This window comes from Camelus bactrianus, chromosome 1 (assembly GCF_048773025.1).
Source record: "Camelus bactrianus isolate YW-2024 breed Bactrian camel chromosome 1, ASM4877302v1, whole genome shotgun sequence".
Lineage (NCBI taxonomy): Eukaryota > Metazoa > Chordata > Mammalia > Artiodactyla > Camelidae > Camelus > Camelus bactrianus.
Window position 1 is genome coordinate 43,095,461 of NC_133539.1, and position 13,957 is coordinate 43,109,417.

The 13,957-nt window shown below is 35.0% G+C and overlaps 1 protein-coding gene across 9 annotated transcripts in view; it reads left to right on the forward strand.

The window, feature by feature from the left end:
• LOC105077956 (uncharacterized) overlaps positions 1-13,957 on the forward strand; it is a 515,300-nt gene that overhangs the window by 400,130 nt on the left and 101,213 nt on the right. The window contains exon 16 of one of the 9 annotated variants that reach the window (XM_074362686.1): positions 3,091-5,029. The exons of the other annotated variants lie outside the window; for them this stretch is intronic. Within the exon in view, the coding sequence (XP_074218787.1) occupies positions 3,091-3,094 (4 nt within the window). The 3' untranslated portion in view covers positions 3,095-5,029. Of the gene's footprint in view, positions 1-3,090; positions 5,030-13,957 lie in introns of those variants that run through there. 9 annotated transcript variants of the gene reach the window in all.

The following is a 13,957-nucleotide window of genomic DNA, read 5'->3' on the forward strand; positions in this document are numbered from 1 at the left end:
GCTCTAGAATTTCTGAGGATATTTTTTAAACTATAGATTCCTATACCCGACTCTTAAAGATTGTGTTACACTTGGTCACACATTACACTTATTGTATGTGTATACACACACACATACACACTTAACAGGTACATCTGGAGATTCTCATGAGAATGGTCTAGGGAACACATTTTGAGAATTACTGAGTCAGTCTGCATGTTTATTCAATTTGTATCATAGTACATAAGAGTGAAATTATAAATCTGAATGAAATCAATGACTATGAGAATCCTTAATTTACCAATGAAAAAAGCACTCCGTTGAATGTTATAAACTCAGTTGAATGTGTAGAATCTGAGTTTTTCTCTATTAGCAGGCTAACAAATTAGCCTGACATAGTTTCACGGATGCTGAAAGAGACAAGATCTCCTGGGTTGGAGACAAAAGACTTTACTCCTCACTCCATAGCAAGCAGCATGGGCTCATGTTCATACCAGTTCTCCTTGTCACCCCCAGATCTCACAGGGATAATGGAACACACAGGTACACATTGCACATGTAGAAAACCCCAACCTTTTATAAGGTGCTGCACAAAAACCTCCCCAAACATCGCCCTGATGGGAGGATATTCTGAACATCAAATAAACCTACCTTTTCTCTGGAGGGAGACACTATCTATTTTCCAAGTCTATTTACAAACACTGAAAAGTCAGTGTGGAACAAAAGCTCTTATTGATTTAGTTTACAAAACATGTGGAAACATGACAGACCCAGGCAAAATTCTCCCAGCAATAAATTTTCCATTTTTAATTGGGTATTTTACATGGTATAATCACAGTGATCTCACTATTCCATCTCATTCCCAATGTGACTTGTTTGTTTTTGCCTCTCCCCCAAAGATCAATATGAAGATTTCTCACCATCCTCTCACTAGGTTTCCTGAATACTGTAGGAGAGTGTCTACATAGTGTAGTTCCATCAGGCAAAGTCATTTCTGACTTTTAATACTGCAAAGATGTGGAGAAAAACCCCTAATGTTCATACCTTCCCATTAAAGTCACCTAAAAAATGTTATCCTGGCATAGATATATAACACTTTCAATGTTTTTTGTTTGTTTTTTGCTTAAGACAATAGGCCCAATCCAAAGCCAAAATTCTAGAAAGGTAAATATGAAAAATTCTGGAAAGTTAATACCTAGTACAGAATGTATTATCACTTGATTTGTTATACTCCTCAGTCATCACAGAATTTTTCCTTTGTTAATCATTAGGACTCGTATTTATTGGGGATCTTCCACTGCCTGGATATTATTGGCGGTGAGATCACTTTATTTAGAACACACGTGATAGAAAGCATTATGTTAAGCAGCATACCTGACCTCAGAGAGCTTATAGCACATTAGTGAAAGACTATTTTACACAAATACACAGTAAAGCAGAGTAAAAAGTGCTGCTTCATTAAAGACTGTATGAGTTTCCTGTTGCTGCTGTAACAAGCTACCCCAATGTAGGGGCATAAAACAATCGACCTTTATATTCTTGCTGTTCTGGAGGTCAAAAATCTAAAATCACTGGGCTAAACCATGGTGCCTTCCCCCTGGAGGTGCTAAGGGGAAATTGATTTCTTGCCTTTCCCAGCTTCTAAGGGCTGCCTACCTTTTTTGTCTTGTGACTTCTGGTACTTGCATTACTCCAACTTCTGCTGTCATTGTCACATCTCCTCTGACTCTGGCTCTCCTCCTTCCAACTCTTCCCTTATATGGAATCTTGTGATTACATTGGGCTTCAATAGTTAATCCATGATAATTTCCCCATCTGAAGGTCATTAACTTAATCACATCAGCCAAGTCACTTTGGCCACATGGGGTAAGATAATCTCTGGTTATAGAAATTAGTATAGATCTACTTGGTGAACCATTTTTCCACCTAATACAGAAAGGTATATGTCATTGTCATCATTAAGAGTAAAAATCCTACAATTTTAATTAGATACCTGGTTTGGTTTCTGAAGAAAATCTTACTAATTATTTTTACGAATGATGTAGGTAACATTTATATATTGATTCTTCCCTCAAAAGAAATGCTACTAAAACTAAACTAGGCAATTCAGAAAGAGAGGCCATGGTCCAGAGAGGGAATATTCAGGAAGAGCCTGAAAATTCCCCAAGGAGATGGAGCAAAGAGTCCAAGCAGGCCAAGGTGGCTCAAGTTTGAAAAACAGAGTAGAATACAGGAAGGAGCTGCACAGAGAGAATGGCAGAGGTCTGCAGGAGGTCCTCTTCACGTATTCAACCCCGGGTTTTACACACCTGTGTGAAGAAACTGCCTGAGGCTGGGGAAAGAAATACATGGAGAGTTTAAAAGTAACATTCCTTGATGCTTTACGGTGATGGGAATTGTGCTATTCCCGCCAGGAATACTGGAAAGCTTCACATTCAGGGAAAACTGAGTAGGGCACACAGAACAGTAGTGCCTCAGTAGAGGGGAATAATTAGCACTCATCTGAGTCCCACTTAACAGAATTTAAAGCAGGAATGAAAGGACCAAACTATTTCCAAGAAACCCAACTTCACCCCAGGACTAAGATCAAAATATTTAGAGAAATATAAAATAGCCACCACCCTAAAAAGTAAATTCACAATATATGGTATCCTATAAGAAGTTACTAGACATGTGCAGAAGCAGTCAATTAAAACAGACTCATGAGGGCAAAAATGTTAGCTCTGGGGAAGAAAGAAATGAAAGGAAGTATTATAACTGTATTCCATATGTTCCAAAAGTTAAGGAGATTTTTGAAAGATACTTAAAAGTCAAACTTCTAGAGATGAAAACTAAAATACTTGATACAGAAAAATATACTAGATGAGATTAATGGTGGATTAGAAATTGCAGAAGAATTAGTGAACTTTAATTCATAAGAACAGAAGTTTGACCAAAAGGAAAACAGAGTAAGAATCTGATAAGAATGAGCAGAATATCGGTTAACAGTGGGAAAACTTTAAGTGACATAATCTATAGTAATTAGAGTCCCTAAAGTTAAGAAAGGCAAGGGACAGAAAAAAATATTTAAAGAAATGACTGAATTTTTTCCAAATTTGATGAAACTTACAGATAGAAGAGCCTGTGCTCCTCAAAGAAAAGAAACATCAAGACAACTACACAGGACATATAGTCAAGTTGCTTGAAACGAAAGATGAAGGAACTTTATAGGCAACTGGAGAAGACATATTACGAACAGAGGAATAAAAAACAAGGATGATGACATGCAAGGAGAGACTGAAATGCCACCTTTAAAGTTCTCAAGAAACAAAAGCCTGTCAAAACAATTATTTACCCAACAAAATTTTCTTTCAAGAAAAAAGTAAAAAATAAAGATTTTTCAATGTGCAAAAGATGAAAGAATGTATCACCTTCAGACTCATACTACAAAGCACTTTTAAAGAGTGTCCTTCAGATAGAAACAAAGTGATATCAGATGGAAATATCTATGTACACAAAGCAATGATGAGAACCAGAGTTGGTACCTCCACGAGTGAATATATAAGATTTGTTTATTAGTTCAGATCTTGTAAAATTCCCCTCAATATTAACCCAAAGAAAAGCAGGAAAAGAAAACCAGAGATACGGAAAACAGAGAACAAGCAGAAAATGAAAAATAAAATGGCAGAGCCATAATATATCAATATTATATTCAGTGTAAATGGTTTAAATACACTAAATAAAGCAGATACTGGCAGAATGGATAAAATAAAAGCATGATCCAACTATATGGCATCTAAAAGAAACTCAAAATATAATGATATAGATAAATTGAAAGTGAAAGGATGGAAAATAATGTATTATGCAAACATTAACCAAAGGAAAGCAGGGATCGCTTTATTATTATCAGGTTAAGTAGAGCAACACAATTTCTAAAGACAAAGAGCTACAGAAAAATGATGTGTCAATCAACAAGAAGACAGGGCAATTCTAAGTGTTCATACATCAAAGAACAGAGCTTCAAAATATGTTAAATAAAAGCTGATAGAATTGATAGAGAAAAACAAATACCCATTTTAATTAGAGATTTCAACAGCTTATTACAAACGATAAAACAACTAGACAGAAAAAAGGAAAGATACAGAATTAAATAACACCATAAACAAATAGGATCTAATCTATATTTATGGAACACTCCAACCAATGGCAGCAAGATACACATTATTTTTAAGCTTTTATAAAACACATATAAAAATAGATCATATTCTGGCCATAAAATGAACCCCCGCAATTTTAAAAGAATTGCAATCATACTAAAATAGGTGTTTAACCACAATAGAAACCAGTAATAGGATAATAGGAAGATCTCTAAGTATTTGGAGACTAAATACATCTATAATAATAAATTCTTAGTAAATTTAAAAGGATTCAGGTCATGTCAAGTATGTTCTCTGACACGTGGTACTAAAATAGAAGTCAACAGAAAATAAGAGATGTCTAGAATATCCTCAAATATATGAATATGAAATAACAATTCTAAATAAAACAGTCAGGTCAAAGAAGTAGTCAAATAGGTCAGAAAGTGTTTCTGACTACATAAAAATGAAAACAAATTATATTAAAAATTTAAGTTTTCATTAAACTGGTAATTAGAGGATAATTTATAGCACTAAATATATTAGAGAAGAAATACTTACATTAGAGAAGAAGAAATTAGCTCTTTGGTGTGTTCCTAAAAAAAAGAGAGAGAGAAAGAAAAAAAAAGAAACCCTGAAAACTAACGAAGGGACAAATAAAATTTAAAGTAAATAAAAAACAGAAATTGTAAAAGGAGAAAAATCAATGACAAAGAAAACAAACAAATCAATAAAACAGGTTTAGATACTTTAGCTATGTATTTTCAGAGGATATAGAACTTTGAATTGTTTATTTTTTAACCAGGACTTTAAAAATGTCATCCCTTGTCTTACAGCTTGCAGCTCCTGATGAGAAATCTTACATTTGGTGGTTGTTATTGTTTCTCTTTCCCTAAGTTTCTTTTTACTTGTTTGCTTTCCAGATGTTTTCTTCATCTTTGTTACTCAACATTTTGGCTATTATGTATCAGTCACTTTAAAACTTTTTATTTATGCTATTTAGGATTATCTGGATTTCTTGGATCTCTAGTTTATTTTCCATTAACTTTGGAAAATTCTTGGTCATGACCTCATCAAATTTTTCTTGCAGTCCATTCTTTTTTTTTTTTAATCTAAAAACACAGATGATAGGCTATTATTTATTATCCCACAGTTCTTGGATACTCTGGTTTTATCTTAATTATTATTATTTTCTTTGTTATATTTCACATAAAATAATTTCTGTCAACATATATTAAAATTCACTTTGTTTCAGCTATACCCAGTCTGCTTTTGAATCCATCACAGGAATTCTTTATCTCTGGTATTTTACGTCTACAGGTAGCATCTCCTTTTGACTTTTTGTATAGTTTCTACTTCTTTGCTGAAATTCCTCATCTTTTCACGCATGTTATCCACCTTTTCCACTGGATCCTTTGTCATATTAACCATAAATATTTTATAGTGCTACATTTAGCATGTGCATAACCTCTGAATCTAATTCTATTGATTTTTCCTTGTAAATATGTTTATTTTCTTTTTTGGATATCTTGTAATTTTTAATTTGGTAGCTGATACTGCGTGGAGAGGAGTAGGAAATGAAGTCAGCCACAGTTATACCTGGGTGCACCCCTTCTTCCATCAGGCCACTGAAGAGGACAGGTGCTGCTGGACCGCCCGGAATGGGCCTGCAGTGCTCGAGACTTCTCAGTGTTCCTGCTCCACTCAGTTTCACCAGCTACTGCCTACATGTACCATGCAGTGGCGATTTCTCTATGATTTTTTTCCCTCCCACTGGAGGTGGACTGTTGTTGCTTGTTCCACACAGTGGGGCCAGGAAGAGTTCTTTATTCTCCTGGATCAGACTAAGTCTTAGGCAGGCCCTGTGTGCCTTGCCTAAGGGGGAGGGATTCCTCAGCATTCCTGCCAGACCTCTCCATTGTGACTGGACTCTGTCTTCGACCTGTAGTTGGTCTTCCGTAGGAGGGATGTTTCTGCCCCATCATCAGCAGTACCAGATCTCTGCTTGGTACTGGAGTATAATACTGGGTCCAGGGATGGAAGGCATTTTCTTGTTCTTTTACCCTGTCTCATCAGCAGTGAATCATTGCTTGTGTTGTGAGTTTGGAAGTGTTTTTTGCCCATCTCCCAGAGGCAAACAGGTTTCATATCTTCCATTCCATAAGAAGCAGTGGATTTGTATGAGCCTTGTGGGTGACCATCAGCTTAAAGCCTCTACTTCCTGGGAGGGAAGTCTCTAGGGAAACAAGTGGCACATCATGCCTCTGGCACCAAGTGGTGTCTCTCCCCACCGACCCACGTCCTGCTCCCAGGCTTTCTTGAGGGCACTGTTGAAAATATCTTCAGATTAATTAGAAACTGCGTTGGTTTCTGGAGCTTCTAGTTATGCCATACTGATATGCTAGCCCACACGTGGCCTTTAAGACTCTGTGAAAATATCAGCTGATTTTATCTTATCCTATTTGTGGCAATCAGCTCTTTCTCCCATGCTCTTAAAAAAGGATGTATACCTTCTCTCCATGGAGAAGATTTTCACCCTTTGAAATACAAGTTTTTAAAATTTTTCTCTGATGAGCTCAAGAAAAATTATGATTTTTATAGATTGTTTGGTTTTTCTAATTTTTTTATGTTGGGGATAATATTCTCTTAATGTTTTCTACATTGTAAGTGGAAGCAGAACTTTTTTTTATTTTATCATTTCCATGGATTTTCAACAGTCTGTGCATAGAAGCAAGACCTTTGCATAGCATATGGACCAAAAATTAGACCATGATTTTAAACAAAATTAGGACCCATGAGACATCTGGTGAAAAATTAAAGGGAGCAAGATACTGTTTCGGAGTTAACAGATATTTTTACTGAAGATCATACTTTAGTATGTATGTAGAAGAGTTTGTGACCGTCTTATGCTTCAGTGTTTTCTTAGCATTGCTTAAATGGAAATAATCTCTAAAACCAATTAAAATCAAATCAAATGAAATCAAAACTTGCTCCAGCCCCTTCTGTAATTACATACAACTCCAATTGGCAATAATTTTGTAAGCAGTAACTCTTGGCTTCCAAGCTTTATCTTATGTTATGTAATGGGCAATGGTTAAAAAACAAAACAAAACAAAACAAAACAAAACCCTGCCTATTTATATAAAGAAACTAACTCAACTTTAGAATTCTCAGGTGATGTTACAGAAGTTACCAAATGGCCTCAGTTGTTGTTTAGGTTATCAGTCTGTTTTCACCAACTAGAAATCAAAAGTGATTTTCTTATCAAGGACACATCTGTTTTAATATTCTTGTCAATTCCATTTTCGTATTACCAGTATAGCAAATAATAGTCAACTCTTTCTCAGTGATAGTTTTGTACATTTAGGGAAATTCTTAGAGTATGTCTTAAGGAAGATGCAGGTCAACAGTTTATTATTAAAATAAAAAAAATATGTGTAGTATTTGTTTCTCCTTTTCATTAGTCCTCCAAGTAATAATTATTCAGTACTTCTTTTTGTGCCTGTATCTGTATTAAGTACAAGGCATAAACCAAAGTGCACAAGTAGGCATGGTTGCTATTTACTTGTGCTTGAAGTCTGAGGAGGGGGAATGGGTGGGGAAAGGTGTGTGCAGAAACTAACACACCGTAATAAATGCTGCAAAATGGAACATATCTAATCATATGACTATTATTTAGGCAAGGAAACAGAAAACTTATTTCTTTTTTACTATTATTATTGAAATATAGTTGATATACAGCATTATATTAGTTTCAAGTGTACTATATAGTGATTTGACATTTGCATATACTATGAAATAATCACTATGATAAATCTAGTAACCATCTGTCCCCATACAAAGTTATGGCAATATTGTTGACCATGTTTCTCATGCTGTGTATTATGTCCCTGTTACTTACATATTTTGTAAGTTGGGAGTTGTACCTGTTAATCCCCTTCATCTATTTCACCCCCAAACTCCCTCCCCTCTGGCAACCACCCATTTTTTCTCTGAGTTTTTGTTTTGTTTCTTTTAGATAACACGTATAAATGAGAGCATACTATATTTGCCTTTATCTATCCTTTTGTACATTTTATTTATTTATTTTTATTTAAAGTATATCTGATATACAAAATTATATTAGTTTCAGGTGTGCCACATTGTAATTCAGTGTTTTTACAGATTATACTTCATTTAAAATTATAACAGGATAATGGCTGTAAATCCCTGTGCTGTACAACACACCCTTGTTGCTTATATATTTTATACATAGTAGTTTCAATCTCTTAATCCCATAGCCCTCGTTTGTCCCTCCCCATTTCCCTCTCCTCTTTGATGACCACTAGTCTGTTGTCCATATCTGTTAATTTGTTTATGTTTTGCATATGTAGTTGTATTATTTTTTAGATTCCACATATAAGTGATGTCACATACTATTTGTCTTCTCTAACTTAATTCACAAAGTGTAATATTCTCTAGGTCCATCCATGTTGCTGCAAATGGCAGAATTTCATTGTTTTTTATAGCTCAGTAATATTCCATTGTCTATATATATATATATATATGTAGCACATCTTCCTTATCCATTCATCTGTTGATGGGCACATGGATTGTTCCCATATCTTGGCTATTGTATTTAGCGCTGCTGTGAACATTGGGGTGCAATGTATCTTTTCAAATTGGTGTTTTCATTTTTCCAGATATATATCCAGGAGTGGAATTGCTGGATCAAATGGTAGTTCTATTTTTAGTTTTTTGAGGAGGCTTCATGCTGTTTTCCGTAGGGGCTGGGCCAAGTTACGTTTCCTCCAACAGTCATGAAGTTTCCCTTTTCTTCGTATCCTCTCCTACATTTATTATTTGTAGACTTTTTGATGATAGTCATTCTAACCAACGTGAGGTGATAACTCATTGTGGTTTTGACTTTCATTTCTCTAATAATTATTTATGTATGTGTGAGCATCTTTCATGTGTCAGTTGGCCATCTATACGTCTTTGGAGAAAATGTCTATTGTAAGGCCTGAAACCATGAAACTCAGAGGAAAACGTAGACAGTGTGCTCTTTGACATCAGTCTTAGAAATATTTTCTTGTCTCTATCCTCTAAAGCAAGGGAAACAAAATAAATAAACAAACTGCACTACATCAAACTAAAATGCTTTTGCATGAGGAATGGAACTATCAATAAAATGAAAAGGCCGCCTACTGAACGGCAGAAGACATTTGCAAGTAATATATCCTGTTCAGGGTTAGTATATGAAATATACAAGGAACTTATACAACTTTATACCAAAAAAAAAAAACAGATTTAAAAAAGATCTGAAAACGTGTTTCTTTTTGATGGATTCGTAAGTTTGGAGAAATGAACTAAGCACCATGTGCATTATGGGTTTTACTGTCAGTATCTATTTTTTTAGATTCTGAAAGTCATGTAACATGAGATAAAAGCTCTGAACTTCATTGGATGGAAGGAAGGTTCTAATTGAAATTTAGCTTGGAGTTACCAATTTTCTATAAAATACATGTGGTAACCTGTGATGATTAATGTGGAATAGAACTCTTTTCTTTGCTGAATGGACTATATGGTTTATAATGTGTTGAAGGCCAACCTCAATCTCAAGAAGCAATCAGTCTAAAAATAAGCAGTGAAGATATGTTAAATATAGTAGCTTGGTCTCAAGTGGAATCACACTTATCAATGCATTGTTTGTTTTTATTTGTAATAACTAAGCAGTTATGTGATTAACAAGTCCACTTGAAGACAGGCAAACTGAAAAAGGAGTTTCTATCTAGGCTGGAAAGCAGAAGTTCCCACTTTAGCTTCTGAAGTAAGTAACATACAGTGAGGGTTAATATCAGCCCATAAACAACATCATGGTTTTATACTTTACCAGCTTATTAAGATGAGTTAATTCACAACGAATTGCAAGGGCATATACTCTGCATCTTTAAATAGTCTCCAAATACAGGGTAAGTTCTTTATGTAACACTGCTTATTGACACGTTTTTAGGCTCTGAGGATAAGGTGAATAAATAATTTTCATGATACTGTCATTTATATAAGTGAAAGAAGGACAGCAAATAATGAAAAGAGTAAATAAATTTTAGATGGTCGTAAGTGCTGTAAAGAAAATAAAAGCAGGATATTGTGATAAAGAAAAAATATGTTTTGAGCAGGAGCTGAGGTTATTTTTTTAGATACATTGGTCAGAGAAGATGTCTCTGAAAAAGTGACATTTGAATGGTATTTGAGCAGAGACTTGAGTGATGATCAAAATCCAGCTTCCTGGAGGAAGATCATACCAAGCACAGGCATTAAAGTCTATAAAGTCTCTGAACAAGAATGTGCTTAACTTTTCAAATTGACAATAGAAAGCATAATTCAGTGCAAATGTAGAGAACAAAAGATAAAGTAGTACAATATTAAGCTGCAGAACTAATTAAAGAATATATCACCTATGACCTTTGAGCGTTTCAAGGAGTTTGGCTCATTCTAATTGCTGAAGGAAACCATTTGATATTTTTGGTGAGAGATGAGGTGCTCTGAGTTACAATTTAAGAAACTTATTTTTAATAAACTCCTACTCAGGGCCAGGAATTTTGTGTGAAGCTAGGGATGTGAAACATATATGGCTTGGACCCTCTCATCAAATAGTTGAGTCTATTAGTCTTTTACTGTCCTTCAAGTAGCCTCAGTGTCCTCCAGATCATATGTGAAACTACTGGCCCACACGGGGATCCCCTGCTTATGAACTTGGTTTCCCGGGATGGATCTCAAAGTCATGATTTTTAAGGTAATGTGATTCAGACTTTTTAATAGCAGTAATTTCCATCTATTATTGCCTTTGTTACCAGGGAAACTCACAAAACAATTTGTTTCATGGAAATTATTCATGATTATAGATTCAGAAAGACCAAAAGTTTTATCCTGCTATCAAACTATAATTTTAGTAGGCATTATTATTGATTATTGAGTAAAATAAATTCTAATATCTACTATTTTACTTATTCTAGTTTTAAAACAGCTGAATTATTTTTTTTAAGCTAGAGGTATTTTCTAATGGACTGGTTAATTTTTACTGTAAAAGAATCCTTATGCTTCTACTTAAATGCTGTGAAATATCTCTCCCTTCTACGTTTTCAGTTTAAAAAATATTTACAAGTGACTCTTACTTTGCATAAGAGTCTCAGTCGCAAAAGGCAAAAAAAAATGCTGTATTAATATGCTTCATTTTGGGGGTCTTAGTTTCTTTTAGACAAAGATTTGCTTCATCACAAGAATTTAGAATTTCCTGCAAAGTACAGATATAATTCAAATTATATTACTGCTTGTGCTTGTGTTTTAATAATCAAGGAAGAGAATGAAAAAGATGCAGAAAACTTCAGGATAATAACGGGATGTTTCCCCCGAAGCCATAGAATAACTGAAATTGTGGAGTGAATAAGTGATATTCATCATTTTCTTCCATTGTTATTTTACATCAAGCAGAATATTTATGGAACCTCAAAGATAGCAGATATGAGATTTAAGGAAATAATATGTTAAATTTAGTTTCCCTTCTCCACTATCACATATCACTGCAGATCTATATATAATCATTTAGTATCCAGCAATAACTCTTAAGAAAAATGTATTTGTTGTCTAAGGGTTAAACAAAAAGCAAGGTAAACAGACTACACTCTTCTAAGACTGTTGTGCTAAAAGATGGGAAGATTTCTAAATCCAGCAATGCCAATTAGTCAAATTTAACATGCCTGCTTTGACTATAATTTTACATATAAATGCTTGAGTAGTATAGTGGTGAGAGAATGTGCCTTTCAGACTCCACAACTACAGAGATCCTAACTGCCAATGGCCACAGCTGCTGGGATCTGAGATCCATCTCTGCATTTGCAGTGAGGCCACTTCCAGTGGGCTTTCCCCAGCCAATGCCTGAACACCAGAGCTATATTAAAGCAGACATCTCTCTGGAAGACATGGTACTCCTCTGAAGGCAGACTGTGAATGAAGAATTTCCCAACAGCCCTGCCAAACCTCTCTCAACCTACCCAGCACTCTAGGATGCTTCCACCTATCTCCTTTCCCTTTCCCCTTCACTCAGGCTGACATTTGTACTGCAGTCTGATGGCTACCCCGATCTTCCCCAATCTCCTCCCCATATCCCTCACAGGCATTTCTCTTAGCAGAATCCTTGCATGTTTAATCCTATCCTTGTGTCTGCAGAAAAGAGTACTCAGGCTAAAATAAGTAGTTAGTATTTTAATATGATTTTACATATATGATCAATGTGATCATCATAAAAGTGCTGTGAGAAAGGCAAAAGAAGAATTATCATCATTTGACAGAGGGAAACAAGAGATGATTCAGTGTGTTCTGAACTTTACATGCAATTCAGAAGTGACAGGTCATTGCTAAAAAAGCCACTCTCAGCAATGTGTGACATCTTGTTCAGTCATTGACTATGTTTGACACGAATTAAATACAAAATTGAATGTTCAATTAAAAATGAATAAACTCACTGCCCCCAACTTTCTTTATATGGAGAGGAGTTTAAAGAAATGATCTATAGGCACTTCATTTATGAAATGGGATAATAATACAAAGAAAAATTACAAGAGAAGAAACAGTGTGATACTGCATATAGACATTAAGTCAGTATTTTTCTTGTCAATTCTGTCCTATTTTCAGTAATTTCAATTACCTTTACTTATGAGCGGATGACCTATCATATCAATCAACACAGTAACTTCTTTAGGAGCACTTGGTGGGGTTGTCACTGTTGGTAGTCCACTGGGGGATGCCATGGGGCGGGGCTTCACTGGGTCAGTGACTTCTGATAGGCTTTAAAGGAATTAGCACAAATCCACATGGTGGGTCAGGGAGAAATATACAAATAACATGTATGTGTACACGTTTCCTATGTTAAAATATACTTAGTTTTATACTCTGCTTATTTTTAATGTAATATATGATGAGTATTTTTTCTGTAACCTTAAATGTTCATTGAAAATATTTTTTTTTATCCTTTGTGAGAGACAGATGTTCAGGTTAGGTATCCTGATAAGATCACACTGTTAAATAATTATGTGTGTAATATACACGTAAGCATTACATTATTTTCACAAATTATTATTGTTAGCTGTGGATGCCACTGCATTCATGTGGTTCTTCACAATGTCCAAGACACCCCAACCAGAGCAAATAAAGGATAAAGACAGCTGGGTTATTCAGCCACTTACGGGGCAAGATTTGTAGATCTATACCTGTTTGTTGTAATCACTTTTGAGAAAACATAGTCAAATTAACCACAGTGTTTCTTCTGTTGCATCATTCCTCTTTTGGAAGATGTTACAGTAGGTTCACTAATAAGATATTATTCTCCTTTTCTATTTAAATAATGTTTTAAAAGTTTACTTCATGGTATATGTTATTTGAGTCATAAGAGTTTGAGAGTAATGACTATCTCAATGAATTCAATTAGAACCAAATTAGCAATACGAAGAAACAGAAAATTCTGTTAGTCTCCAGCATACCTTGAGGACTGTATTAAAAAAAAAAAGTATGATGGGAAAATGTGCACATTTTCTGAGTCAGCTTTAGTTACCTTGTTTAGTCTGAGTTTTACCCACAAGGTGACTGTCATCCTTCAGTGTATAATTATGCTTCTTTGAGGCAGAAGCTGTGTGAGTTTATCTTGTTCTTTCAAGATCTGGTTTACTTTTCAGGGTTCACACAGTGCTTCCCCCCATGACCATCTCAACAGTGGGTATTAGATGATAGCATTGTGAAGGTTACTGAAATGATTAGTGAGATGTCTTTCTCAGTATTAGGCTAACCGGAGCTCATGAGAAATATATAAGACCCAGGGTTGCAGCCAGAGG